Source organism: Rhinoderma darwinii, chromosome 12, assembly GCF_050947455.1.
Source record: "Rhinoderma darwinii isolate aRhiDar2 chromosome 12, aRhiDar2.hap1, whole genome shotgun sequence".
In the NCBI taxonomy this organism is placed as follows: domain Eukaryota; kingdom Metazoa; phylum Chordata; class Amphibia; order Anura; family Rhinodermatidae; genus Rhinoderma; species Rhinoderma darwinii.
The window spans coordinates 76187677-76206942 of NC_134698.1; the positions used below are offsets into that span (position 1 = coordinate 76187677).

General features: G+C 44.8%; 1 protein-coding gene across 1 annotated transcript in view; it reads left to right on the forward strand.

Annotated features, from left to right (window-relative positions):
* FRMD6 (FERM domain containing 6) overlaps nt 1–19266 on the forward strand; it is a 45420-nt gene that overhangs the window by 15063 nt on the left and 11091 nt on the right. Inside the window, exons 2-8 of the mRNA XM_075844113.1 lie at nt 9287–9528; nt 9640–9730; nt 13773–13852; nt 16377–16453; nt 17960–18146; nt 18607–18762; nt 19193–19258. Of these exons, the coding sequence (XP_075700228.1) occupies nt 9430–9528; nt 9640–9730; nt 13773–13852; nt 16377–16453; nt 17960–18146; nt 18607–18762; nt 19193–19258 (756 nt within the window). The 5' untranslated portion in view covers nt 9287–9429. The remainder of the gene's footprint in view (nt 1–9286; nt 9529–9639; nt 9731–13772; nt 13853–16376; nt 16454–17959; nt 18147–18606; nt 18763–19192; nt 19259–19266) is intronic.

A 19266-nucleotide genomic window follows, 5' to 3' on the forward strand; every position in this document is an offset into this window, starting at 1 on the left:
CTCTTGTATGCAAGTTTGTTCAGTTATGTAATGATATAATGCGGTATAACGGGATGGGCTGCCATTCAGGATTGTAGGAAACTGCGTGACTATCCTAGAAAGAACTTTTTTTTTTTTTTTTTTAATCGAAGTGGCTCAATACAGGGGTTTAGCTATAGAAGGTGCATAGGCAGACATCACCTTCGGGTCCTGGTGCCTAGTGGGGCCCCTCTGCCACATAAGAAGACACCAGTTTTATAAATGAAAAGTGTTTAATATCTGAAGACAGCCTGTAATACGTGGGGAATGTTTTGGTCATATTAGGGGTACAGCGAGACCCCCCACAATCATCTGCCGGGGTGCTTCTGATGTAAAAGGGCTTGTGCAAACTGGGATTTCCATCAAAGTGCAGAGTAAAATGACACTATATGCGGGGATATACCATCTATAAAGCGTGGGATATACCATCTATAAGGCGTGGGATTTACCATCTATAAGGCCCGTGGGCACTTCACCTTATGTGCCATCCTGCCATTCCTGCACTGAGCCCTGCAACGTCCTAGCAAAAGTGGCTGCCGCTATAGACCGTACAATAAGTCTCCAACTGCAGGGACTACCATGAGGCTGGCACTACTGTGAGAGTGGCGTTTTTGTTATCACTACAAGGTGGGTACTAGGGAAACTACTGTAAGTGGCCTTATGGGCATTACTATCACTACTAGGTGGGTACTATGGAAGCTACGGTGAGTGGCATTATGGGCATCACCATTACTACAAGGTGGGTACTATGGAAGCTACGGTGAGTGGCATTATGGGCATTACTATCACTACAAGGTTGGTACTATGGAAACTACACATATCAGTGCTACATCTGTACTATGGAAAGTACTGTGAGAGTGGCATTATAGTCAACACTACTAGGAACTACCAAGGACACTGTTCGTAATGTATTATTTTAGTGTATATAATGGTCTAGAAGGTGTGAGCAGAGTATTTAAGGGGAGCTTACATCACTTTTCATGTGACCCTGTGCATGCCATGTGTACCCTTTCATCTTTTCAATACCCAATATAAATAATGGGCACTATTTAACTTTCTGGCTCAGGCAGCAGTGCCCCTGACAATGTGACAAACGCTCCCTTATGCAGGTATACTGATCAACTTTAATATATTCATTCTATCATTTAAATGAAGGATTTTCTTGAACTGGTTTAAAAACTATTTGGGGGGGGGGAGAGGTTATAGCTTTGCTCATCCTGAGCTTCCTGGTTTGTAAAAAAAAATGGCAGTGAAGGCTGACCATTACACAGGCAGAGCAATGAGAGCTGGAAGCAAAGAACTGTAACTTCATATCAATGCGGAGTCCTATGCCACTCGGGGTCTGTGGAAAGCTGAGTAACAACCCCTATGAGTACAATATCGGCTTCCGTTAGTGGTTTTGATGTAGAACCGTTGCCTAAAAAATGCTGAAGAATAAATGTAATTGAATTATTTAGCTCTAGGTGTAGCTCTAGGTGGTGCAGAGGTTGCACTTGGCCTCTAGAGCCTGAGGGGGCCCAAAGGCCCCTCTACCATATAAGAAGACACCAGTATTATAAATGCCACTAGGTAGGGGGGGGGGGGGCTGTTAAAGATTTTGCAATGGGGCCCAGGAGATTCATGTTACACCTCTGTGTGCCAGCAAATAATCCATTATATACTTCTAATAGATGAAGAGAAATCTATTTACCCGCAGCTGTACGGACGCCATTCCTGAGCCTCCGGAGAGCTGAGGATTTAAGTGTGTTGCCTTTGGAAAATTGCTTGGAACCGCATTTGGCTGGCGGCACAGTCACCCGTCACAGGGAATGTTTACCCGCTTGTCCGGACTATAATCTGTATACATGGTGTTACACTTTTATTGGTCCCGTCATGTTGGGGGTTGTAGTGTTGTATGTATACAGTATGATACAATTGTATTATGGTCATTTCCAGCGGTCAGGTCATGTTGGGGGTTGTAGTATTCTATGTATAGATTATAATAAAATTGTATTATGGTCAGGTCATGTTGGGGGTTGTAGTATTCTATGAATACAGTATAATAGAATTGTATTATGGTCATGTCCACTGATCGGGTCATGTTGGGGATTGTAGTATTCTATATATGCCAGGACTATGGAGCCTTATATCTTATATGTCAGCCCCACCCCGGCGATCCAGCGCTGAGGCTCCAGCGGCAGTCCCGATGCTGGTTTACACGTAGCGTGTGACCACTGCAGCCAATCAGAGGGCTCAGCTGCCATATGTTGTATTTCTGTCATTATACCAGAAATACGATTCGTCAACAGAGAGCCCCACTGAGCTCTCTGATTGTCTACAGCGGTCACATGCTACGTGTAAACCAGCATCGGGACTGCCGCCGGAGCCTCAGCGCTGGATCGCCAGGGGGACAAGGATAGGTAAGTATTGCTTTTTTTGGTTTTTTTTTCGTTTCATTTGCAGCCCATAAGAATAAAAATTCATTTCCCAGATACCCCCTTTAATGTTTTTTATGTACAGTAGTTTGGTCTTTGTGATAATAAAAATTAAACCTAAAGAAAATCACGTATTTTCTGGTGGACGTGCTTCGCGCGGACCGTTCGACGGGAGGCACAGTCATTTCTATGTCCCAGTGATCAATGCAGACTAATGTCTTTGTATAACAAATTCCGTGCACAAGCATTTTTTATTTTTTTTCCTGGGAACATTCTGCTTGACGCATCACAAACGAGAGAAACTTTCACGCTTACTCGCTGAATCTGACATGTCTTCGGATTGCAGAGGAATAGAAAGAAAAAGCTTTGAGATTTATACAAGGCATATATCAAACTAATAACATCTGATTATTCACAGTTTGGTACAAAAATGTCAGTCTGACAGTCAGATGCGAGGTAAAATTCTCACTCTACTTGCAGCTCGCTGAGATCTGTCTGGAGAGCGAGCGTTATAATGCATTATTTAAAGCCGCTTCTACATCAAGTATAATGTCAGAAGGTGTAAGGCACTGTGGGAAAAGGAAAGAATTACAACAGAAGTCCATTGTGGACCTCAGGGGAAGATTATCCTATACCCCTGAGCGCCATAAAGCATCCACGGGATGTTGCGCTATCACACCTTTAACAATAAAGACACATTAAAGCAGTTTTTCCAGGATAGATATTGGTGGCGTATTTCTAGGATATGCCAACAATGCCCAATTGGCAAGGGTCCGACAAATGTTACCCCTGCCGAGCGCCAAGGTGGCAGCGGCACTAGGAAAGTGCCATGCCACTTTGTCCTCTGCTGAGCAGAACCGAACGGGCATTGGTGGCATATCCTAGCAATATACCATTAATGTCGATCCTGAGACAACCCCTTTTGAATGGCAATTTCCATCCTAATGTATAGCCACATCAAAAGTGCTGTAAACATTTCCAAGTTATATGGTAAAAACCTTTACAATTTTGGTAAATTTTTCTTGCGTCCTTTCCATCGTGCTTCAGGATGGAGCACAAATGTCATATTCTCATTATCACGGTAGGAGGTTTCTCCTGTCCTCGTTGACACCCCCTGGTCATTTCTAGGAGTGGGGGAAGTGAAGTGACAACACATTTCTGTCTTAGAAACATACAATAGTTGTCACTCCTTGGGGCCATTCCACCATGGGCCCATAGTAAGCAAAATATACTATGTTTTATTATAGTTGCGCTACTATACTGCCAAGAGCCGGCTCCAGGTGCATCAGGACCCCTTGTCTACTCCACCCTTGGCCTGATAAGCATAGATCATGTTTACGAAGATCACCCTGTTCACCAAGATCTCCAACCCGTGGATGCTGACATCTGCCCAGGGTTGGGGTTGAAATTAAACATATTTTTGATCTGACTAGAATTGCTCTTTAAGACATTTTGCTTTAGCTTTCGCTGTTCCTGGGAAGGTTTGCATTTTCTTCTTGGCTGAAGGCAATGAACACGAGAAAGGTTATGTAATGTGGGATGGTCGCTCCCAAGCCTCTCATTCTGGCACCAGAGCCGGGGACTGAAGCCATGTACGCGCTGGCGGTTGGGTGTGACCAACAGATGTTCCACTTGTGTGGGAAACCGAAGGGTTGGGGATTATGGGGGATAAAAACTTAGCATTAGCCACAAGAACCATGACTAACTAGTCTGGCTAAGAATGATTAAACGTGGCTACATCCGAAGGTGCGTGAGCAGTCCTCTATTCCACCATACCAGTCCATAATGGCCGACAGGAGGGAAGGGATTGTCACTCGGGCGGTTTAGAAATTCCTTCTCTTTGTGGTTCCGTGTGGGTTTTCATTACTGGGGCAATTTTTTTTAAATATAATTTGGATGTAGATGGTGGAGGATAAAGGTAATTTACAGTATCAGGGCAGTGGACGTGATATTTTTAAAAGTAGTATGATGATGTGTGTGGGATTTTCAAAGGAAGAACATGAAGGATGATGAGGTTTTGCTGTAAGAAGATGGAAAATGAGTACATTTTATAGTGAGGAGGCTTTACAGCTTGTAAATGAAGGATGAGGTAGTCTTATAATATGGGGATAGAGGGTAAAACATTTTAGGAGGTTTTAAGTATGGGGACAGAAGATGACTTTTTACAGTGACGGAATAAGGGAACTTTACAATATAGTACATACAATCAGGAGGAGTACAGAAGACTAGGGGGTTTTACAAGATGGGGGACGAGATGGGACAGTAAATGGTAGAGGATGAGGAGATTTAAAGTATGGGAACCGAAGATGAGGTGGTTTTACAGTACTATAATTTAGTACAAAGGTTTAGGAGGTCTTATTGGCTTGTGTAAAAGGGCCCTTTAACTGTATAAAGAGGTAGGTGATGAGATTTTGCTGTATTGGAGCAGGGGATGAAGAGGCTTTGCAGTATGTAGATGGAAAACAAGGAGGTCTCACAGTACTGAGGTAGAGGATGAAGACCTCTCACATTACTAGGGTAGAGGATGAGGAGTTCTCGCAGAACAAGGGTAGAGGATGAAGATATCTCACAGTACTAGGGTAAAGGACGAGGAGGTCTCCTAGTACAAGGGTAAAAAATGAGGGTTTACAGTACTAGGGTAGAGGATGAGGAGGTTTTACAGTGAGGGTAGAGGATAAGGAGGTCTTGCAGTGCTAGGGTAGAGGATGGGGATGTCTCAGTATTGGGGTTGAGGATGAGGGAATCTCACAGGACTAGGGTAGAGGATGAGGAGCCCTCTCAGGACTAGGGTAGAGGATGAGGAGCCCTCTCAGGACTAGGGTAGAGGATGAGGAGCCCTCTCAGGACTAGGGTAGAGGATGAGGAGCCCTCTCAGGACTAGGGTAGAGGATGAGGAGCCCTCTCAGGACTAGGGTAGAGGATGAGGAGCCCTCTCAGGACTAGGGTAGAGGATGAGGAGCCCTCTCAGGACTAGGGTAGAGGATGAGGAGCCCTCTCAGGACTAGGGTAGAGGATGAGGAGCCCTCTCAGGACTAGGGTAGAGGATGAGGAGCCCTCTCAGGACTAGGGTAGAGGATGAGGAGCCCTCTCAGGACTAGGGTAGAGGATGAGGAGCCCTCTCAGGACTAGGGTAGAGGATGAGGAGCCCTCTCCGGACTAGGGTAGAGGATGAGGAGCCCTCTCCGGACTAGGGTAGAGGATGAGGAGCCCTCTCCGGACTAGGGTAGAGGATGAGGAGCCCTCTCCGGACTAGGGTAGAGGATGAGGAGCCCTCTCCGGACTAGGGTAGAGGATGAGGAGCCCTCTCCGGACTAGGGTAGAGGATGAGGAGCCCTCTCCGGACTAGGGTAGAGGATGAGGAGCCCTCTCCGGACTAGGGTAGAGGATGAGGAGCCCTCTCCGGACTAGGGTAGAGGATGAGGAGCCCTCTCCGGACTAGGGTAGAGGATGAGGAGCCCTCTCCGGACTAGGGTAGAGGATGAGGAGCCCTCTCCGGACTAGGGTAGAGGATGAGGAGCCCTCTCCGGACTAGGGTAGAGGATGAGGAGCCCTCTCCGGACTAGGGTAGAGGATGAGGAGCCCTCTCCGGACTAGGGTAGAGGATGAGGAGCCCTCTCGGGACTAGGGTAGAGGATGAGGAGCCCTCTCGGGACTAGGGTAGAGGATGAGGAGCCCTCACGGGACTAGGGTAGAGGATGAGGAGCCCTCTCGGGACTAGGGTAGAGGATGAGGAGCCCTCTCGGGACTAGGGTAGAGGATGAGGAGCCCTCTCGGGACTAGGGTAGAGGATGAGGAGCCCTCTCGGGACTAGGGTAGAGGATGAGGAGCCCTCTCGGGACTAGGGTAGAGGATGAGGAGCCCTCTCAGGACTAGGGTAGAGGATGAGGAGCCCTCTCAGGACTAGGGTAGAGGATGAGGAGCCCTCTCAGGACTAGGGTAGAGGATGAGGAGCCCTCTCAGGACTAGGGTAGAGGATGAGGAGCCCTCTCAGGACTAGGGTAGAGGATGAGGAGCCCTCTCAGGACTAGGGTAGAGGATGAGGAGCCCTCTCAGGACTAGGGTAGAGGATGAGGAGCCCTCTCAGGACTAGGGTAGAGGATGAGGAGCCCTCTCAGGACTAGGGTAGAGGATGAGGAGGTTTTACAATATGAGGAAGACGAGGTCTCGCAGTACTAGGGTAGAGGTTATATAGTATGAGGGTATAGGATTAGTACATTTTACCATATAAGACCTTAGGATGAGGTACTTACTATACCAATGCAAATGAGGTCTAGTGGAGATGTTCTAATCCTGAAATGACTGGTGTAAAGGGCCATAATGGCGATATTTAATACACCACAAAATAACCTATGTTACGATAAATCATCTTGTCTAAATCCAGCCTAACATGATACTCCTATTTCTTGGACAGTACTAGTAAGTCATCCTACATAACCTATTGTCTGAGTCATGTCCATTGACACCTTTCTTCTTCCCACAATCTCATTGCCTCCTGGCAGAGTTCTGTCAGTTACGTTGTGCTGTAACAATACCCTCACAATAGAATATGTGGGAGATGGCACCTACTGCAAACAATAAAGGGTGACATAGCTGTGGATGAGGAATGATGTCCTTGGGTGGTGTGATAACAGCCGTGATCCAAATAAGTTAAGATCTTTGCATACGGCAAGTCACAAACATATGACTACATACATCTAGAATACATGAAGCACTATTCCATGCAGTGTTGTAGATCTAGGGCGTGCCATTGAATTTAAGTCTTTGGTACCTGAGGTGCCCACCAATATTTTAAATGCCATTTGATGATTCAGAAGGACCTGGTACAGATTTTGCTTTGGAGCCAAAAAGCTTCAAGCTACCCCTATAATAACATGCACCAAGTGATAAATGAAGGTTCTTCTCAAGGCATTCTATATTCAAAAGCATGGAACGCATATAGTAAAAAACAATGCGTCCGTTTAGGGCTCAGTGTAAATTCAAAAACACGAAGGACAATTTCCTAAAAAGCCATTCAATTTACCGGTATGTTTTTGCCTGGCGGGAGGAAACCCACGTAAGTATGAAGAGAACATACAACGACCCTGTAGATGTTGGATTTGAGCCTTCGCCCCAGAACTGCAAGCCAGCGGTGTTAAGCACTGACCCAACCGGCTGCCCTACAGTGATAACCAGACCATGACATTTCCCCGAATCCTCAAAGCATTGGCAGAAATATTTACATTGAAGAAGCAAAATTCTTCAAGTAGGACTTAAAACATATGTTTGCATAATATAATTGGACATGACTGGGGATCTGAGCACCGACTTTCTTTGAAATCCAGATCATGAATATTCGAAGTTCTTTTTTTTGAGCATTGGCATTCTGGACATATTCATGTGCTGAAAAGATGTCCTGCTATGTTAAAGGACAAAATACTGCTTTGAAGAAGTTAATAAAATAAAGACTGGAGAAGACCAACAACTTCTGAAACCGGGTTCACCAAGAAGTCATCTGCTTGTGGTCCTTCGTATGTTTCTACAAAGAGAAAGAAAAACACAGAGATAATGGGGTGATTGACGCTCTGTCTGTAGGATAACCTAGGCTAAAACCAAGAGCAGCCACTACACCCGCTAAGAGGTCCATGGAGGGGGCACCCATGTTGGATCTATCCACCTCCACCATGAGTGGTGTGAAACCGAGCGTGGCTCCAACTATTGAGGGGAATACATTAGAGGACAAGGGTATAAGTACTGGTTAAACCACCCATGTCTCCAATAAGGAATGGGAGGGAGGTGGCAGCAAACAAGCCCAGGGACCCTCTGTGGTATGAACCAGTCTCCAACCTTGTGCGTCATTTTGGGTTTCTGATTCTGTAGAGCTTGACCTTGATTACAAAATATGTATCTCCGTTCCAAGTAATGATCTGATATTTTTGGGGTATCTGGACAGTCTACATACAGAACTATACATTTCCCAGTATTATACCAGGCTTCTATTCTATACTAACTGGGTCCATTTTGGACTGATGAGGGCATATTTTGAGGAACCTCACAGAGCGAAACATTTTGTGGGTGCTGGACTTGCCAAATTGATGTAGAGATTAAAAAAACGCTAAGGCTAAATTCACACTGCCGTTAAGCTACGTTTAGCTCTCTTCCGTCAGAGGAAGAGATGAACGAGAGTCCAAACGGAAAGCATCGCTTCTGTTAGAATTACTATGGATTTCAATAGTAATTCTTTTGTTTGTTGCTTTCCGTTTTCCTCCGTTCGCTCGGTTTCCGTTTTTGTTGTTTTTTGACGGAAGCAAAAGTGTAGTCTGTAAAACTTTTTTTGTTTTGGTGGGAAAAAAAAACGGAAATGGAGAAATGAAATGCAACCGAAACAAAAGAATTACTATTGAGATCAATGGTAATTCTAACGGAACCGTCTCTTACTTTGATGGAAGAAACCTAAAGGGAGCTTAACGGTAGTGTGAAAGGAACCTAAGCATATAAACCGAGCCTGGAAAATTCCAGCAGTTAGTAGCTCTGGAAAGGGTTGTCCAGGATAACAACAACATGGCTGCCTTTTTCCAAAAACAGTGCCACACTTGTCTACAGGTTGTATGTGGTATTGCAGCTCTGCCCCATTAGTTTCAGCATAGATCTTCGTAGTTATGAAGTGATACGTTCTGTCAACCATTTTTTGCTGTATTGTCAGATTTACCCTTCTGGAGTGTGGGAAAGATGGGTGGCCATTTTGTTTCTTTCCCAGAAACGGCTGAAAATAATTTTGAATAGCTTGACATAAGAGCACGGATTAAGGACATATTTCATGCTTTTTGGCTGCTTTTTAACATTATTAACCCTTGTCATCCCTTTTTGTTTCTTTGCAGCGATGATTCCCTAAGTACAGAAGAGCTCGCCCAAAATGGTGATGATGATGATGGACTCTGGCCGATCGGTCAATGCTGGACATTTGATGGGTCACAGGGGGCTCGGCGCTGCACAGTGACCCCAAAAAGAGGGCAAAACAAAAATGAACAAGTTTGGCTTCCAGAATAACAGAGTCATGCAGGATCGGCGGAGCGTGTGTGTCTTCCTACCGAATGATGACACTCTGAATATAATCATTAATGTAAGTACACCCCCGGATGAAGCGGATGATGATGACTATGGGGCATTGTGAATTATGGGTAAGTTAGGGCCTGAACTGTGACCACTGTAAATAGTCCCTTGTTTATTCCAGGTTAAAGCACTTTGTCAGGAGTTACTGCAACAGATCTGCGATCTCCTCCGGTTGAAAGATTGCCATCTCTTTGGGCTCAGCGTTATCCAAAGTAAGTGACAATTAACTGCTCGTTTCCACTGTTTGATATGTAAAGTCTAGGGATTTCTTTTACAAATTACTCCAGATCTATAATACAGAAAAATTCCTTTAATCGGGCACCTAAAGTGCGCCACATTATCAATTATTCCGAATTATCGGACAGTCATAGAAAAGTATATACAACTCACTTATAAGGCTTTATAACCCTCATAAACCCAAACCCTTATCCTCTACTAACCCCTCAATGTATGTATGTATGTATGTATGTATGTATGAGTATTGTAAAAAAAAAATACTATCATCCAATTAAATGTCAACCCAAGGACAGAATAACAACCAACGCATTAACCTCCTCAACGCTGCAGTCCGCAAGTTAATTACAATAGGATTTATTTGAACTCTCCCATCACACAGGTCAAGGCTTTCCAGTCTGAACATGTCCAGTATCTGGGTTATACGAGCCCCTTCTTATCGTTGCGCTGGATCGCACCGCCAGCTCTCCAGTCATGCCAGTCTGACAAGTTCAAATACTTTACAGAGATGGGATCTTTACTTCTCACTTTTCGTCTTAGTGGTACAAACAGCCCCTAATGGGGAGGAGGAGGGGGTTAATGATGTAGAGGCAGGTAATTACTGTGGGGGCTATGTTATGAGGGACGCCTCTATGGGGTCACCCACACAGCGCAATGTTTTATAGCTATTGCAAATAAATCCACTCAAGCCAAATGCAAGTCCATAGAGATAGTTCTCTGTATGAAGGGAAGGAACACCCCAACACCCCAACAGGGTGGTTTCTTGGAGTTGGTTTATGAAATGCAAGTGGAAGACTTTTTTACATCTATCAGGGGGAATCTTCTTTAATGGGGTTTTCCCATGAAGGATATTTTTGGCATATCCACAGGATATGTCATAAATGTCAGATAGGTGCAGCTCCCAGACGTGGGACTCGCATATATCTCTAGAGCAGGGCCGCCTAAACCCCGTTCTAGCTTTTTGTGCTCACTCGTTGAGCTACGCTGTTTTCGGAACTACTATTCAGTTCTATGGGAGTTACGGAAACAGCTTAGCTCCACGAGTGAGCAGAAAAAACTAGAACAGGGTTTAGGGGGCCCCGCTCTAGAGAGAAGTGCAGGTCCCAGAGGTGGGACCAGCATCTATCTGACATTTATGACATATCGTGTGGATATGTCATAAATGTCCTTCATGGGAAAACCCCTTTAATAAGGACCAGACACCAACGCCAGAAAGTAAAATAGGGGAATGGAAGGGTTCTCTAGCAACTTGTATAAAGGCAATAGACTTCCCCAATATATTTTCGGATAGTCCTATTTCTACTCTGTGCAGGGCCAGACAGGGGGCATCGCATATCATGACTGAGGAAGACGCCACAAGCCCTGGTGCTTTGCCCACTGAGCCTATGCACCTTTTAGGTCCGAAACTATGGAAAGGCCGCTGCAAATCACGCAGATACATTTTTGTAGTTTATTGATTGGGCAGTTTTATTTGGGCACTAGGCATAACTATAACGTACTAAAACCTATTTTCATACACCCTATTAGGACCCCCCTCTATTTACTTAGAATTCCCTCTATTCAGGATCCTCATCTCTTGGCCAGTGTGAAAAGTGGTTACATAGAGCAGCTCTCCCTGTCCTGTCCTACATTATACAAACGCCTTGATATGAATGATCTTTGGGTAATGCTTAATTTCTCCTGTGGTGGCGCTGCAGGGAAACTGAACACTTACTGCCAGATTTTGCAACAGATTACAGCTGATCACTAGGGGTCCCAGCAGGGGGACACTTTGTGTGATCGGCTTATTGTCTAGGGACCCTTTCTTATATGTAGGTACTGTCCAAAGCGGACAACGCCTTTAAGGCCAGCTGCTATATGAAGGAGCTTATTGTATGTAAAACAACACTTTCTACTTAGCTGATTGGATGAGAAGGATCATCTGACCAGCTCCATGATTCTTTACCTCTTAATAGACCACCTAAACAAGAGAGCCTAAACCTCGACCGTTTTAGTAATAATTCATTTTTTTTAATGACGTATTGGACTCCTTCTTTAGATCAAGAATACAAACAAATAAACATTATTTCAAAGTCAAGAAGGGGATGGGGAAATGGGCGTGGTTTAATGTAAATAAGAACACAATTGGGCAGGATTTATGATCTAAAGACAGGTAATCACTGTGAATCTGTCCTATAAAGTGCACTCTGTATAACACAGTTCAATATCAAATATATGTGGCTCCGAAATGCGTCAGCAGTAACAAACGTGTTGACGTGAAGGGGGCATGGCTTGTTCATTGCTACAGAAGTGGACTTGTGTAAGAACTTATTGTGTTAGAGACCTATATTATAAGTCACGGAACAATTTAAAGAGACCTGTCGAAGATATTGCTCGAACTAATGACCGTTTTTACATGGCACAGGACCCGCCCCCTGCGACGTTATCACTAAATCTATTTTAAAAGCAAAACTCCTTGCTCTAATGCCGTTCCCTGCTTTCACTTTTCTTTAAAGTAACCGCATAACACAGAGTTTAGTGTGATGGATGGGGACAGCTGAGACGGGGCCTGTTAGATGCCTCTTCTGCACGACTCGCATTCCTCAGCCTTCAAATTTCTGAACAAGCGCGGACATCAAGAGCTCTGATTTCTTTTAAATGTGCTTAAAAAACTTAAAGGAACAGGTCAACTAAATAAACATGGAGGCTTTAAAGAGTCACAGCGGGTTTTTGTCAAATGAGTCGGATTTAAAAGGGAACGTGAAAGTAATTTTGTGTAATACAAAATAGAACTTTAAAGATTTAAAGGGTAACTAAACTTTTAAAAAACTTTTCACATGTCATAGTGACATGTCAGAACTTTTGATCTGAGCACTGAGACAACCTCCGATCGCTAAAACAAAGCGGCAGAAGCGTTAGGGTGAGTAGTATGCCGCTAAGTTTCTGATCGGCTTTTCTCTTCTTTCCTCGGAGCGGTGTATGAGCTCAATAGAAAATCTATGAGCCTGTACACCGCTCCGAGGAAAGCCGATTAGAAAAGATGCGGCACAGCACTCACCCGAGCGCTTCTACCGCTTCGTTTTAGCGATTGGTGGGGGTCTCAGTGCTCTGACCCCCATTGATCAAAACTTCTGACATGTCACTATGACATGTCAAAATTTTTTTTTTAAATCTTAGTTACCCTTTAAGTCGGCAGCTTACAAAAGTGCAGAAGCGGTATAACGTGAGCAGCTAATATCCGTTATATACGTGGATGTACGTTTCTTGGAGTTTCTCACAACTGGGGGTAAAGTAGTGGTAACGGGGGGCAGGGACTATTCTGAACTTTGTGTCCGTCATCCCATTGAAGAACAACTACAGTCAGCCCCATAACAAAGAATAAGAGATGGTATTCATACTGTGGGTCACTCCTAAGTAATTTGACTATAACTAAAGGTGATAAAAGTTGACGAGACTAGCGCTCTGTGTATGGGGGTACTCCAACTCTCCACCAACAGCAGATGTCTGAGAGAAAAGAAGGATTGGGCATGTTGGGTTTAAACATGCTGATCCTTTGTTCCTGTGGGAGCTAAACCACCCCCTACCCCCAGAGTCAAGTCAAGTATGCATGTATACTGTATACAGGGGAGTCGGTGGAAATAGCTGTAGGCCGAACGATGCGACAGATATCTAAAGTGTATGAGCACATTGCACGTCATAGCTCAGCCATGTCTCTAATACCTAATTTATGTATATTATTATTATTATTTTATTTATTTCTTAGTATTTTGTATTTTTATTTTGCTTTTTGTTTTCGTATTTTGTATTATTATTATCACTATTTTATTATGATTTTATTTCTTAGTATTTAGTATTATTATTATATGTTGTTTTATATATTTTATTTCTTTATTAGTATTTGGTAATTATTATTTTTATTTTTATTTATGTTATTTATTTTATTTTTTTCAGTTTCTGTAATTTATTTCTTCAAATAATTTTCTATTTCCTACTACATTTTCATTTCACTTTTTTCTCTTCTTGTATTTCCTCTCTGTGCAGACAATGAACATGTATACATGGAACTTTCCCAGAAGCTTTATAAATACTGCCCAAAGGAGTGGAAGAAGGAGGCCAGCAAAGTAAGTCAGGTGACCGTGTGTTTGTTTAACGCTTATCTTGGCCGGGATTGCTGAGGAATTTTGCTGTGGGCATAATCCGGATGAGACGTATTTCATTCTAAAGTCAGACCGCTTTGTGTATATATAAGCCATGTACTAGAATATAGCCGGTGCCACGTTCTTATTCAGGACCACCAAAAACGGCAGTGCTCCTGCAAGCAATGCAGGCACCAGGACAGGTTGATTTATAGCTCTAGTCAAAACATGATGATATGAGGCTACCCAGGGCATACTAGTGCCAACTATGTCAGGTAGGATGTTGTTGGGGGCCTAGTAGTTAGTGCATGTATTTAAAGTACAGTTTTATAATTCAGATATTCCAAGCAAAATTTTTGGGAAATGAAGAGTGAATAGCAGAATATAATATATATCATTGTTTTCTTATTTAAATATGCCCAACTAATCTAATAATTTACTATGGTGAGTTCTGAGGATCACAAGGTGAATCAAATTACACTAGTGCTCCCTCTAGTGGTAGGAGGAACAACTTGCCTATAATTATTAGGGCATTATTAACCTATTATTATTTCTTAACCCATTATCAGCCTATACATGCACTAGACGCTACTGACCAAACTAACGTAGTGAATATTACTGTAGCAGATTTGTTTTTGTTTTTTTGCTGCATAACAGGACAGGTCCACTTTAAATGTCTTCGAAATACTGTTGATCGCACTAGCTGAATATAATTGCTCTGTGAGAATCTGTGATTTACATGCCGCATACATTTGAGACACTTATGTTATTAATCCAGAGACCATATAACATCTAGTACTGGGGGCATCGTATTTCACATTGTCCTATTGCTTCTGAGAGGGGAGAACTAGCTCCACGCCAACTGTCACCGCCTGTGGGAATGAATCACAAGTACGAGATCAGCTGTTGGCTGCGGACGTGGTTGTCTTATTACACAATTGTGAGCGTTAGGACCTGTCACACAGCCAAGACTTTCTGAGTGTAATATGGTGATGTACAGTATGCTGCCTTATTTATTGCTCGAAGGCCTTTGTAATGCTATAGACCAGTGTTTCCCAGAGTGGGTTCCGTGGCAGTCTCATTGGGGCTCCGTGGGCTGGGTTCTGCTTTTTCTTGCGTTTATGCATGTGCTGGCGTCACAGTGCCCCAATCACCGTGTCGGCCACGGTGCTCCCTTAACGGTGTCGGCCACGGTGCTCCCTTAACGGTGTCGGCCACGGTGCTCCCTTAACGGTGTCGGCCACGGTGCTCCCTTAACGGTGTCGGCCACGGTGCTCCCTTAACGGTGTCGGCCACGGTGCTCCCTTAACGGTGTCGGCCACGGTGCTCCCTTAACGGTGTCGGCCACGGTGCTCCCTTAACGGTGTCGGCCACGGTGCTCCCTTAACGGTGTCGGCCACGGTGCTCCCTTAACGGTGTCGGCCACGGTGCTCCCTTAACGGTGTCGGCCACGGTGCTCCCTTAACGGTGTCGGCCACGGTGCTCCCTTAACGGTGTCGGCCACGGTGCTCCCTTAACGGTGTCGGCCACGGTGCTCCCTTAACGGTGTCGGCCACGGTGCTCCCTTAACGGTGTCGGCCACGGTGCTCCCTTAACGGTGTCGGCCACGGTGCTCCCTTAACGGTGTCGGCCACGGTGCTCCCTTAACGGTGTCGGCCACGGTGCTCCCTTAACGGTGTCGGCCACGGTGCTCCCTTAACGGTGTCGGCCACGGTGCTCCCTTAACGGTGTCGGCCACGGTGCTCCCTTAACGGTGTCGGCCACGGTGCTCCCTTAACGGTGTCGGCCACGGTGCTCCCTTAACGGTGTCGGCCACGGTGCTCCCTTAACGGTGTCGGCCACGGTGCTCCCTTAACGGTGTCGGCCACGGTGCTCCCTTAACGGTGTCGGCCACGGTGCTCCCTTAACGGTGTCGGCCACGGTGCTCCCTTAACGGTGTCGGCCACGGTGCTCCCTTAACGGTGTCGGCCACGGTGCTCCCTTAACGGTGTCGGCCACGGTGCTCCCTTAACGGTGTCGGCCACGGTGCTCCCTTAACGGTGTCGGCCACGGTGCTCCCTTAACGGTGTCGGCCACGGTGCTCCCTTAACGGTGTCGGCCACGGTGCTCCCTTAACGGTGTCGGCCACGGTGCTCCCTTAACGGTGTCGGCCACGGTGCTCCCTTAACGGTGTCGGCCACGGTGCTCCCTTAACGGTGTCGGCCACGGTGCTCCCTTAACGGTGTCGGCCACGGTGCTCCCTTAACGGTGTCGGCCACGGTGCTCCCTTAACGGTGTCGGCCACGGTGCTCCCTTAACGGTGTCGGCCACGGTGCTCCCTTAACGGTGTCGGCCACGGTGCTCCCTTAACAAAACAAGTCACAGTGGTAGATAACAAATCCTGTATATATGTGATACGGACACCATCTTACATGACTTATGTTCTTGTCACATGAAAAGGCATTCAGTCAGAGAGATCTTCAGCATTAACAAGGTTTACAGTATTAATGATAATTTTTTTTTCCTTCAGGGTATTGACCAGTTTGGCCCTCCCATGATCATTCATTTCCGAGTTCAATACTATGTCGAAAATGGCCGATTAATAAGGTAAAAAGCAAGAACTTGGAGCTTGATTGTCACGAAGAATACCGTGCGTGTCTTAGTTGTGATGCTTTTATTGTAGTACTTTGTAACACTGAATTTGTCTTAAGGGGCTATCCACTTTGAGGGGGTACTACTAACAAAGAAGGCATTGCTCAATGATCATCTGATCACATTGTGTCCACTCTTGGGTCCTCCAGCAATCTGCTACTATCTGTGGGGGTACCTGGCAGCAAGTGTTTAATTTCCCTGCAGCGCCACCACAGGAGAAATTAAATATTACACAATTCCCATTCAAAATTTCGGGCTGGGTCCTCCATAGAGAGGCATCGTCGTTGTATTTTTTCTCTGCTCTAGCTAATAGATGAGGATTTAAAGTTAGGACCCTTTTTACTAATTCCTAATTCCCTAACAGGTAAGTTAAGTAATGTACGCTGTATGAGCCGCTAAGTGGGTGTGGGGGAAGGGTAGTGACAACTGTTCTGAGCAAGTTTTTTACATAGAAAACTGGTTGTCGCTGGTTAAGACCATTAAAGGGGTTTTCCAGCCACTAAAAATTGATGGCCTATCCTCAAGATAGGCTATCAATAGCTGATGAGTCGGAGTCTGACTTTCAGGACCCCCGCCGATCAGCTGTTTTGAAGGGGCCGCAGCACTCATACGAGTGTTGCTTCCCCTCTATTTTTTCTTGCGCACTGTGAATCGTAGGCACGCATTTTTCCTATTCCCTTCAATGGGAGAAAAGGCTGTAATACCTGTGAATTGCCGCTAAATGCGTGTCAACGACTCGTACAAGCGCTGCGGCCCCTTTAAAACAGCTGATCGGCAGAGGTCCCAAAAGATGGACCCCGACCCATCAGCTATTGATGGCCTATGCGGAGGATAGGCCATCAATTCTTAGTGGCTGGAAAACCCCCTTTAATCCATTGGCCTGACAAACTAAGCTAAATATCATTACTACCCCAGAACTATTATCATACTGCCCTCTATGGGTAAGAAGAGGATTCTGAATTCTATGGGGATTGTCCTTTCAGAAAGCAAAAACGAAAAAAAGTATATAAATCTACTGCGTTTAGACTAATGGTACAATAAGAGATTCTGGCCTCATCTGAACGTGATTACATACGTCCCTGCCCCGCAGATGTGTCCTGGGTGGGGCACGTTTTGTTATTTAACCCCCAACTCCTCCAAGCATCTGGATTCAATCAAATAAATAAAATGCATTGTCGGAAGAAAAAAAAATGAGAAAGATAAAATGGGAGAAATTGAGTATATTGAAGGCACCAAATACTCTTAGGTGTGACTTGATATCCTACTACCTCCAATCATAATCAGAGAGGTGCAGGAAGCTGAGCTATGTGGAGCTGTTTGCAGGGTCTTCATGCTGCTTTTGACATGGAGGGGACACTGTGGTCACTGGTGATTATCTTTCTCTGACTTATAAAAGAGCGTCAAGGGTGTGGGGGGTTTAAATAGGATTTGTATATTAATTTTGGTTATGTCCTTTTCTAGTGACCGAACAGCCCGATATTATTACTATTGGCACCTAAGGAAACAAGTCCTGCTCTCCCAGAGCACTACGAGGGAGGAAGCCTACTTTCTGCTGGCCGCCTTCGCCCTACAAGCGGACCTGGGTAACTTCAAAAGGAACAAGCACTATGGAAAATACTTTGAACCAGAGGCCTACTTCCCCCCTTGGGTAAGATCTGCTGCATCTAAACTCAGCCTTAGAGTATCAAAAGGGTTGTCGGCAAATTTTTGTTAGAATCTACTGATTACAGCGAGTCTCGCTGCTTAGATCCCAGCAATCAGTAGTTAAATGGCAGCAAGTGTTCAGTTTCCCTGCAGCACCCCCACAGGAAAAATGAAGCATTACATGCTGAAACTATGGGCTGTCCATGTAATATATAGATGTGCTGGGTCCTACAGAGAGATGCTCTTTGTTGCCGCTCTCCACTCTTGATAATGGAGGAGGGTCCTAAAGGGGACCACACCCTCTATTAATTCTCTAATAGGGGATTTCATGTTTTCTTTTTTAAACCAGACACCCCCTTTAATAATGAATAAAACATATATTTGTTAAGTAATATAATTTTCAGAAATATTGCTGCTTACATTCAAGGGAGTTTTATTCACGATCTGCTTTCACCTTTCTACAGGTAATTAAAAAGAGGGGAAAAGATTACATCTTAAAGCACATTCCGAATATCCACCGCGACCAATTTGCACTGACCGTGTCGGAAGCACATCTTATGTATATTAAAGAGGCAGCAAGACTGGAGGATGTTGCTGTCCATTACTACAGGTTGTACAAGGTGAGTGACATGGTTTAATTTACACACACAAAGAAGCCCCCATGGGCAGATCAACAGTGGGGTCCGCTCCCATTTTTTGAAAGGAGTCAGTCCTAAATAATACCACAGCCGGGGGAAAATATGTACATTTAACCTAAGAAAGGAAGTTTAGCACTGTCCATTCATGATGGGAACAAGGTGGTGGGGGCCCCCCCGGGGCAAATACCCCTTTTACCCATGTTCTGATCCATTTCTGAAGACTTGCCAGATTTATTGTTGTTTTTTTAGCATGAGGAGAAGGGCTGCAGGCATTGGCTCCATAATATTAAGCACTGATGTTTTGATTTATTATTTTCACTAAACAGTTGGGAAGTTCCGATAATTGGCATAATGGACAAAAACAATTCCTGCTTTTTGCTTGTATTTGGCATAAACATTTAAATATTTTTAGGACAAAAGAGAGCTGGAAGCCTCATTGATCCTTGGACTTACCCTAAGAGGAATCCAGATCTTCCAGGTCAGTAC